This window comes from Phyllostomus discolor, chromosome 7 (genome assembly GCF_004126475.2).
Source record: "Phyllostomus discolor isolate MPI-MPIP mPhyDis1 chromosome 7, mPhyDis1.pri.v3, whole genome shotgun sequence".
In the NCBI taxonomy this organism is placed as follows: domain Eukaryota; kingdom Metazoa; phylum Chordata; class Mammalia; order Chiroptera; family Phyllostomidae; genus Phyllostomus; species Phyllostomus discolor.
The window spans coordinates 99296600-99307383 of record NC_040909.2 but is presented as its reverse complement, the minus strand read 5'-3'; the positions used below and the strand labels follow the sequence as shown (position 1 = coordinate 99307383).

Sequence of the window (10784 nt, the reverse complement as noted above, 5' to 3'; positions counted from 1 at the left end):
GGAAATGAAATGTGGCTCCTTCAGTAACTGGCCATACATTGTTTCATTGGGATACTTGGCTTTTCCAAGAAACACTCCTGTGAGTTATTAAGATTTGAAGGGAGCTCGCCTTAGCCTCTGTAGGTGTCCGTGTGCATTTGAACTAGTCAGTTCAGATTTGTTGAACAATCAGGATAAATTATGTCCTTAAATGGACAATCTATGAAATAATTATCTTCATTTCAATTTTACTCTAAGAGACATTTATCGAGCAAACAAAGTTTTTTCAGAAGTATCTGAAATTAACCATGCTCATGTGAGTAATAATGTGCATTTTCTATTCAGGGTAGAAAAAATACACCATGGTTATGCTGGATAAGTTCAAGTGTTTGACACAGTTTATTGTTAATTATTTCAGGAATATGTTATTTCTCAATTTCTAAATGTATTATTTTTTTATAAGGAGAGCATGATATATTGCAGACTGCACAGAAAGTAAGTGTTTTCGATAGCATTTTGTTTCCCTTACAACATTTTGTGCTTGTAGGAGAAACTAGAGGGAATACAAGCAACAGGTAAAGGTACTAATATCTAATGATTCATCACTGAGTCACATTTAAACATTTAAAAATATAAAGTGTGTATTAGTTGAAAATGTTGCATGCAAGAGAATATTTACCCCATATTACTTTTGTTTCTAAAAATTATCCATTGTAGTTAACATAAAATGTATGTCATGTGTGAAAACCCACAGTTTTCATAAATGCTTTGATTTCATGTTTAAATTCATGTTTAAATGAAATGTACTTTCATTCTATAACTTCTAAGAACTGGCCAATATACTCAAAGTTTCATAAATGCTTTGTTTTATACTTTAAATGAAACATTTTTTAAGTCTTTGAAATCACTTTTGAATTTTTTCATGAATCTAAAAGTTTACAGGAAGTAATATTTTCTGTGTTTTGAAATCAGGTATTAATTTCTAAAATCTTTTTATTTTGAACCAGTTTTAGACTCACAGAAAAACTATAAAAATAATACTTACTTTTAAAGAAGAGAGTCCTCATACTAAACAATGCTTGCAAAAACTTTAACTAAAGAATGGTACCAGGACTTTGGCAGTGCAGATCTTAGTTCATTTTGACCTTTGGAGATGGCCATCCACAATACCGCCCTGTAGGACAATATACTTGACTGGCTGAAATAATGGGAGTATGCATGCCACTCAGATTCTCCATAGTTCGAAGTGTTTTGTTTTCATTAACTTTTTTCCTAAATTGTAAAAAGAGCTTACTTTGTTGAGTAATTCCAGGTTTTACTTAATTTTACTCTCTTGAGAAATCTATGCTTTAAAGATATGTCTGCCTGATGCTTCTCCAAAAGAAAATTCAGTTATTCCCTGGCCCTGCTTCCTGGTTTCCTTTTCTCCTCTACAGTTCTTCACTTTTCTATTGGAGGCCTGATGAGGAAATGTGTTTATTTAGTTATTTTATTTCATTTCATTTTCTTACGGAAGTCTCAGACGGAGGGCCAGCCTGGCACACGAACGTTGACCCTAGCTCTGCAGGAAGACTGTACCTAGCCAATGGAGCTGCACTTACTTACTTGAAGAGATAATGAATGCCTGAGCTAATGTTTTAACCACTTAGGTACATACTCTGAGGCTCTCCCACAATAAAGTATCATTTGTCTTTTCTTTTCAAAGAGTAGATGAAAAATATTTATCAAAGAATTCCTTTTACCAAGTTCTTCAGTAATTGCCAGAGCAGATAAATGCATAAAATGAGGGTAGGTCATGAAGCACTTTTATGTTTAAATCTAAATTCTCATCTCTAAACAGCTCTGTTAACATAGCAGATTTGAGTTGCAACCATCCTCCTAATAAAATACAAAATCTTTTAAGATTGCCAAGGATTTGTAAATAATGGATCCTTTAAATATCCCTGAACTTTATTCTAAAACTTATAAGGAGAAATAATAATTGCTTTATATAACCACTGATACCATTTTAGCATTTGATGAAGATGTTAATTTATGGTTGGTTAGCAGTTTATGGCTGTCATTAGTTTCTCAGTTTGATTCACATTAGAAATCTATTTTTCTTTTTTATTTTAATCGGAGACAATTATATAAAGATATGGTTATGTTTTATCTAAAATGTATCATTCTACTATAGCATTTCAAATTATTCACAGATCATAGTTCTTATATGTGCATATATGAATTTAAAAAATACAGCAATAAAATGCTTGAAACAGATCATAAATTTGCTTCATATTTTATTGCATCTCTGAATCAGGTTGAGACGACAAGGGCAACTATGGGCTTTGGGAAAGAATTAACTCTTTCCCAAACTGGGAAGGAGAATGATACCACAGTGTGCATAATTAAAGCCAACGCCCCCATCAAAGCATGGTGGTGACTTGTCAGATAGGCTTGTCAATCATATATTGGGGGGAGGGAGATGAAAGTAACTGCAAAATCCTCTCTTCCTTCCCAGTCTAACCTTCCCAGCACAGTCATTTTTCTTCCTGAGCTTTCTAGCCTGTGTTTCTCTACTGCTGAAATTAGAGAACACAGGGGAAGGAAAAGGAAGAAATTCACACACGCACATGAACACTCACTCGGGGATACTAGGTAATTTTGCAGTAGCCCAGAAGGCACCTGGATCATGTTAAGAAGAGTAATTTAGAAAAAGTGGTAGAATTTAACACAAATCAAGCCTTAGGGAAAGCAAGCAAAGAGTTTCCCTGACTTGCTAGGAAGAAAAGAAGTCTTCCGGGGGTTAAAACTGGGGCACTTTCCCAGAATTCCTGAGTGCGGCATGGCTGTCAGGTGCTCTTGATAAGCCTAGCACCTGAACGTGAGCCCCCAGGCCCTGGGGTACAGGGGACAGCCCAATCCCAGTGCTTGCCACTTCTCCAAAGAGTTTGAAGCAGAGTTCTTTAAGTTTGCTTTTTGTCCCAAGGAACCTGGAGGTTGCACAGCTTTGCGCCGGCCTGCAGGAGGGACCCGGGACGCCCGTCCAGGGGAAACTCTGGGAGAAGAGGTGCTCTGCGGCTGCGGATTCCGAGTCCCTCCCCGGACGCAGCGCCAGCTGAGAAGCGCTATAGGCGCGTTTATCGTGGACCTGGACGTCGTTCTGTCTGCAAATTTGAGCTGGCCGATCTGCGGGAAAGCCATCCCTCTCCCCTCCTGCTCTCTCAGGACCTGGCCCTGGTCCTCAGGCAAAGCAAACACCGAGTATACCACACAGCCTACAGAACACTGGCTTTAGTAAACACTTAACAGTCGATCAGAAGAGCCAGCGGATGCCACGGGGAGACAGGGACTTAAACTGAGTTGCTTTTACTCTTAAACTGAAGTTATCGTCTCCTCGTTTTCCCTCCTGTTCCCCTCCTACCGTCAACGGCGCCCAATGTCTGATTTAAAAAGGCCACATTTAAATCAACCTGCAGCTCATTGACTTGACAATCCAAGGGCCTCGGAGTTATAAATGCCAACACAGAGAGCTCAGGAAACGGGCTCATTTATTTTGCCCACGTGACGAAAATGTGTTAATTGATGTAAAGTTGCGTGGCACGTGGATAATTTAGTCTGACCCACATTTTAATTAAAAGAAAACTTATGTACATTCCTGATGTTTATCTTTTGCAATTTAATCTTGTTTGGAGGCGCCGTTGTGCAGTTGACGCCCATCTGCCCCCAACCCACATTTCATAAAGGTTTTACTAAGGACCCTCGCCTGACCGGGATTCGTTACCTCCTGCCGTCCATGTGCACACTTAAGGGTCTCCGCTGGCTTGTCCGCTCCACCCGGCAGGGTCGCCACAATGTGCTGTGAGCCGGGAAGTGAACTCTCATCATTATTTTTCAAAGTCTGGGAAGTGTATTATCCTTTTTTCCTAGTGGTAATTAGTTACCATAGCATCTAATACGTAAATGTGCCCAGAGCACACCATTAACAGTTAAACGGAGGATTCAATTTAACACATGATTATATCTTTCATAAGTCATTACATTGGAAAAGTCAATGCCACTCACGCTGGAACAATCTCCAGATCCGGGGCGCACAGAAAGTTTCGGCTCTGGCGTCGGAGACCAAGGGAGCGTGGAGAAGGGAAGCCCATGGGATTGCTCCTACCCTCCTACCGCCCGCCCCCCCCCCCCAACCCAGTGAGCTTTTGGCAGTAAAGATGTGTGGTGGATGGGGTTGAAGAGAGAAGAATTTAAGCTCAACACAGGGCGTTGGAGAGGATGCCCAGCTGAGGAGTGGAAAGCGCACCACGAGCGCGCGCGCGCGCGCACTCGCGCACACACACACTCACACACGCACCACGGGGAGGGAGAAGGAGGGGTAACTGGCGAGCTCTTCAAAGATGATCATTTACAGGCCCTGTACGAGTCCACGCAAAGCCCCGGCGCTTCTGTCGGTGCCCAGTATCAAACTGGAGAGGAAACCTAAGTAAGAATTAGAAATTAGAGAAGATTGAAATTAGAGAGAAATTGGAAAAGGAAGCAGATGGAATAAGGGCAAGTGGGACCCTGGGTCCTTGCTTGGCCTCATCCTCCCACCCTCGGTTCCTAAGAAACCAACCAGAGCAGAGAGATCCGCGGGGCGCTGCTCCTGGAGAAGTGACCCAAGGCGCGTGGGTGTCAGAGCAGACTCAGGGGCGGCCAAGGTACACGGCCAGGTTTATATGCCAGTCTAAGGGGCCAGCCGCTCTGCCCTGTTCCTAAAGCCCTTCTGCAAGACCTCACTGACCCCTCTGGTCTCATTCACCCAGTCCTGATGCGGATACTCCAAACCCGAAGGACCTCTGGTACCCACAAGCTGTGAGTCAACTTTCCAGACTGGACCAAACTTCAGGACTCAAATCTCAGAAGAAAAGCGGACCGGGGTTTTGCCAGGTGGGGAAGAATTCTCTCCCCAACACTCAGTGACCTCTAAAAGCTTCTGCTGAAGAAACTTTGGAAAGGTTGGGGTTAGAGCAGGAAGACCACCTAAGGCAATCACCAAAACCCCCTTTCCTGTTCCTTTCAGATGTCCCACGTTCATTTCTAGAACCAAATGCTGATCATCTCCTGGATTGGAAAAAGAACTGATTGGTCTGAAATTACCAAATAAAAAAATAAATGTTATTAGCCTGCTGCTTTTAATAATTGTTCATATCCCTCTAACATTTCAACTTATTCTCAACATCCTCTTCTTTGGCCCACCCCCATCCACTTCAAGTCTTTCAGGACTAAACACTGGATATTAGGTTATTAAAGGGTGAAAGGGGGTTAAGTATTTCTTTTTCTCCTGAAGTTCAAGAATTATTATTTGTACAATTTCTAATAACAGTTGAACAGTACAGAGGTTGCCGAGAAGTATTTCAAGGAGGCCTATTAAATAATGAGAAATACTGAGCAGTAAATCTTGCAGCAAATGTGTCCCCTACAATGTTAATATGCAAAAAGAAAAAAAATCGACTGATGGTGGCTGTGTTTAATTCCTAATCAGAATGATGGACAGCAGGGCCAGAACAATACAAACTAATGGCTGTGTTGCTGATCACTTTACCCCTTGATTAAAGACACCCAATTATGGCGCAGAACAGTGTCGTAATTATGTTTCTTAATCACATCCAGGAGGTTTAATTGCCTTAACGATGTGTTTCATTAAATGAATTTAGGTATTATAGTCGACAGTTTTCATACACAGTTGTTTTCAAATTAACATAATATTAGACATCGTCATGGAAATTGTTTTAATAATCATAATTAGATGCACCCAGGCTTTGTCTGGTAAATGCTAAGAGACGGGTCTCCTCCTGCCTGGGGGCTGCCCTGGTCTCTTCCCTTCCTCTACCCCCACTCCCAGACTGGGAGGGCTCCAGCTTCAGGGCCCTCTGCTGCTATGTTTTCTGCAAAGTTACAGGTTCTGATTAATCTTTTTTGATGGCAAGTGGAGCAGAAAATATCCTCCCTCACCCCCCACTAAGTCTGATGCCATTTAGGGACAGCATTCTGAGCTGAGGCTATACAAAAATGCATTTAGCAAGCTGCCTACAGAAGAAACACTCTCTCTAACTTTACCACTTCCACCTCTATAACCACTACCACAACACAAATCAAAACTGCTATATTTGAGGGTGTTACACAGGTCCAAATACAAGCCTATACAGATATTCTTTAATGGAATCAATGTCCCATTTATGCAAAGTCCCTAAAAATCTCATTAACAAGCAACAAGTTTTGAAAATCTCTATGGGCACTGTTTACACTTAAAATTCAACCTGGTTGATTTCTTCTGTCAGAAAAAAAATGTTAACAGCCACAATAAAATTCATCTTCAGAGAATTTAAATCCATCTCTTTTCCTTGGCTTTTGGGCAAGTTGGAAAAAGAAATTTTGAGCAAAACTCCAAGAACCTTTACCATCTTTGTTGGGTCATACAACTGGGAAAAGAATTCCAGGGACAGCATGGCCTTCAAAGTTATGCCAACAGACAGAAACCCTGGACCTCCTCCGGGTCTTACTGCTGACCCCTTTTCTCTGACCACCAATGACTAGGCCCAGCCATCCTTTGAACAAGTAAACAAGTGAACTAGGGTCACTCCTAATTATGTATCCCTGACAAAACTTCTCTAAAACTCCTTTCTTTTTTGTTACCTTTCAAGCAAAAAGTAACACAGAAGAGAGGGGACTGCTCCTTCCACAAAGCACAGCATAATAAAATGTTTGATCAAAATATTTTAATAAAGATTCTTTCTGACATAGATACACATACAAATGGTCGTACATAGCTGTCATAGTCTGATTGACCTATTTAATATATATATCATTCTTTATACATCCAAAACCCACCAACAGATCCGTCACAGCTCCCAACTCGCCATCCAACCTGACAAACTAAATTTGTATTCTCTGCAAGGAGTGGAAAATAGCAGGACTCCATTTTTTAAAAAAGGTTTTTCTCAATTTTTGTAGGATAGAAAGGCAGGCAAACAGCCATGCAAACTAAAACTGAACGCTCACTTTGGGTGAATAGCTTCTTGCTCTTCCTTAGCTTTATTTTATTTGTTTTTAAATTTTATTTTTTTTAGAAAAATAACAAAGGATTTCACACCATATGCAAATCAAACCAGTCTTTTAACTTAAATAATTCTCCACAGTTAAAATAACTTATATATGTACATATATATTAAAAGCAATTAAATTAGACCTTTTAAAAATGCACAGCACAGCCTGGAAAAATATTTGCTTAGCATGTTCTTACTTATAGGTTCTATTGCTGTGATGTTTTTCCCTTTTAGAATGCAAAGGAGTCCCCTTTCAAAAGAGAGCAATTCATTCATCAATTAAGAATACACCTTTCCTGTAATTTTTGGACTGAAGCAATTTATTAAAGCTCAATTTAAATACAGGGATGATGCAACTGAAAAACTCCAGGTGACCTTTGATAAACCTAAGCAGCTCAGATACATCCATAGGTCTCTTCATACTCGTTGGCAAATAAACCTTTTAAACACTTGGCACACAGTATAAGGTAATCTATAGAACAGAATTTTAGAGGCATTAATAAAATCTGCACGTAAGACCCATGACCTTAACACATGATAAATACTGTCAATGTGGAAGGGTCATTGAAGAAGAACAAATAAATACCATGAATCGTTAATACATCATTGCAGAGTGGAAAGTAACAAGGTGCACATAAATATATTTAAATGCAATTCTTGTAGCCACAGTCAGTTTTTTTTATATCACTCTTGCCAAAACTTTTGAGCATTTTCACAGAATTAAAGTTCAGAGACAGTAAAAAATACAAGTCTTTCATAGCAACATGTCTCTTTCAGGCTTGTTTAAAATTATTATTTTCACTTAAATAAATCTACCTTTCAAGTTTTTCTCCTGGCTCAGAATCAAAATTTATTTTCAAGTGCCCGTACTGATTTGTCTGAATGAATATTCCGTCCCACAAGCCACCCAGCCCCGGACTCCTCCTTTCCCCCTCAGCACTAGCCAAATTCACAATTATTAGTAGGATTAGTATTTTGCCATTTAATATTCTCCACGCTTTATAACCAAGCGACTGCTTCTCAACTTATGTTCAACCTTAAAGGAAAACTCTGCTTCCTCGCGGTCTAGGCTGCCACCAAAGTTTCCACTTTTCTGAGAAAAAAGACATCCATACTTCAGCCCAACTCCACCTCCCTCCTCCCTCCCTCCCCACCCCAAAGACCGAAATTCTGGGGATGTCAAGGCTAAAGTCCCGTTTGTCTCTGCTGCGTCTCCAGTCCTCGCCTCTGCTTTCTTTGCTCTGCAAGTGTTTCAGAACTACCAGGAGAATAAAGGGGGTGGGGGCAGCTTTTCCCTTTCCTCTAGCTTTTGGGTCGGTTTTGTGTTTCTCAGGGGTGTGTTTAAGGCTTCTCCGTGCACTGTTTGCAGAGGCTGGAGGAGACGCTGTTGAACAGGGCGCACTTCTCTGGGCAGGAGGCGGCGGGGGGCAGCCCCGCGCTGAACGGGTAGCCCGCAGCCTGCTCGTAGGCGCCCAGCGCCGGGTGCAGGGCCGCGGCCGCCGCAGCGGCCGCCGCGGAGCTGGGTAGCGAGGCGGCCGAGATGGCCTGGCCCTGATTGAGGTAGGCGACGAGGCGCCGCATCTCCTCCAGGGCCTGTGCTTGCATTAGGATGTAGTTCTTGGCCAGCAGCAGCGTGGCAATCTTGGAGAGCTTGCGCACCGAGGGGCTGTGCGCGTAAGGGATCACCGCGCGCAGCTCATCCAGCGCGTCGTTCAGGTCGTGCATCCGCCGGCGCTCGCGGGCGTTGATGTTGAGCCGCAGCGCCTTTTGCTCTTTGGACTTCTTGCTGCTGCTGCTGCTGCTGCTGTTGCTACTGCTACCACCTCCCGCGCTGCTGCCACCCCCGCCACCGCCGCCGGGGCCCCCTGGGGGGGCACTGGCGCCTCCGTGGAGGTGGGCGTTGGAGCAGCCCTCCGCAGCTTTGGCGCCGCCGCCTCCTGCACCCGGGGAAGCCCGCGGGTCGGCGCCTCCGGCCCGCAGCACTAGCTCGCAGCGGCCGTCGCTGTCGTCGTCGGGGCTCTGCTCGCCACCACTGCTCTCGGCCACCGAGCCCCGGCTCGCGCTCTCGCCGTATTTGAGGCACAAGGCGGCCCCAGCCGGCAGGCTGCTCAGTCTAGGGTCGCCCCCAACGCCAGCAGAGCCCACCAGCAGCCCGGGGACGCCCACCCCGCCGCCGCCGCCGCCACCTCCCGCGCCGCCGCCGCTGCCTCCCCCCGGCGGCGGCAGCAGCAGCCCTGCCCCCTCGGGATCAGCCGGCTCGAAGCAGCCCAGGGGCGACGAGGAGGAGGACGCCGGGCGCTCTCGGGGCGGCGGCACCAGGGACAGGTCCATGCCTGGGGGCGTGGAGCGGAAAGACGCCTCCAAGCGCTTGGCCGTGGAGGCGCTTAGGCTCTTGGGTAGGAAGAGGTCCTCTTCGCCCGCTGCGGCCGCGCCGAGGTGCAGCCCGCGCTCCATGGTCCGGGGCCGGCGCGCAGCCCGGGCCCGCAGCGCGGGCCGCCGGCTCCTCGGCTCGCGAGTCAGGCGGCGCGGAAGACGCGCCCGAGCCGGGCTCCGGAGCTGGTGCGCGCGTCGGTCCCGGTGCTGCTGGCAGCCCTCTCCCCTTCTTTTTCTTTTTCGCCTTCCCCCGCGTTCGCCTCCTCCTCCTCCTCTTCTTCTTCGTCTCCAGCCGATGGTGCTGGCTGCTGGGGCTCACCATGGGCCGCGGCCCCGCATGGTGGGAGGGTGGGCGCGGAGGGAGTGGAGCCGCCGCAGCTCTGAGACCAGCCCCGCGCCTCCTCTCCGCACCGTTTATCTTGCTTGGATTCACCTTCAAGAGATTTCCGGACCCATCAACCAGCCGCCGCCACAGACGGGGGAGTCTTTTACATCATTATCTCTGAGTAGGTTATTATGAAGAAGACTCGCCTGTTGGGACAGCGCTTTCTACCCAATCAGGTTAACGTTTTAATTAATAGGATTAAAACGGTAACAAACAATCGCAGGCGCTATCTGGCCGCGAGTCTGAATAGTTTCCTTTCCCAGGTCTGAAGACAGGCAGCAGCTAGAGCTTTATAAAAGGCGCCTGCTCTGTTATTCTGCCTGCCATCTGTATACACAGCTTAGCGCATATGTTTGCAAGGCGCTGGGTCCTGTTAGTAACCCAACAACTGCCTTTAGCTTGACATGTGTGGCGACTTTCACTCATCAATGAGCACACTAAAAGCCCTACTTAGAGCCGAGGATGTTCTTTGCTCCTTCAGCAAATTGTAGATCCGCGGCGAAGCCTGGGAGTCCCGTGGAAAGCCTACGCTCCCTCCCACAGCCCCCACCCCCACCCCACCCCTACCCCCACTGTCCTTCCCTCACCACTGCTGCCTCATCTTGTGCTAAATTATCCTTCCCCCGAGAATTATACTACGCTCATGTTCATAGGATGACACTGGTCTGGATTTGGAGATGGGACTTTGCAGGGTGGGGGGCTGGTGTCCCCACTGACTTGCCCAAAATTCACCCTAGATTCTCAGCTAGTAAGAGAGCAAAGCAATCGTCCCTCTTAAACACACTGCCTTATTTCCACCCCACCCCCCGCCCATTTCCAACCGGGATTGGGGGGTGGGGGGGGGAGAAAAATGAAGAGCAAATCGCCTATGCAACCCATTCGGTTAAAGGGGTGGGGGTGTCTTTGCGACGCTTTCCAAATAACTGCTACAGTGATGGTGACTGAAGTACACGATCTCCTAAATAGCAAGGAACTGATTT

The 10784-nt window shown here is 45.7% G+C and overlaps 1 protein-coding gene across 1 annotated transcript; it reads right to left on the bottom strand.

The window, feature by feature from the left end:
• Positions 1–6704: 6704 nt before the first annotated feature.
• Positions 6705–10529, bottom strand: BHLHE22 (basic helix-loop-helix family member e22). The gene has a single exon (XM_028534116.2). The coding sequence runs from the start codon at positions 9498–9500 to the stop codon at positions 8388–8390; it is 1113 nt and encodes a 370-aa protein (XP_028389917.1). The 5' UTR covers positions 9501–10529; the 3' UTR covers positions 6705–8387.
• Between the last annotated feature and the right edge of the window lie 255 nt (positions 10530–10784).

Bases quoted from the DNA above. Each gene is read 5' to 3' on its own strand.
- BHLHE22 (XM_028534116.2), bottom strand. From the start codon at position 9,500: ATGGAGCGCGGGCTGCACCTCGGCGCGGCCGCAGCGGGCGAAGAGGAC.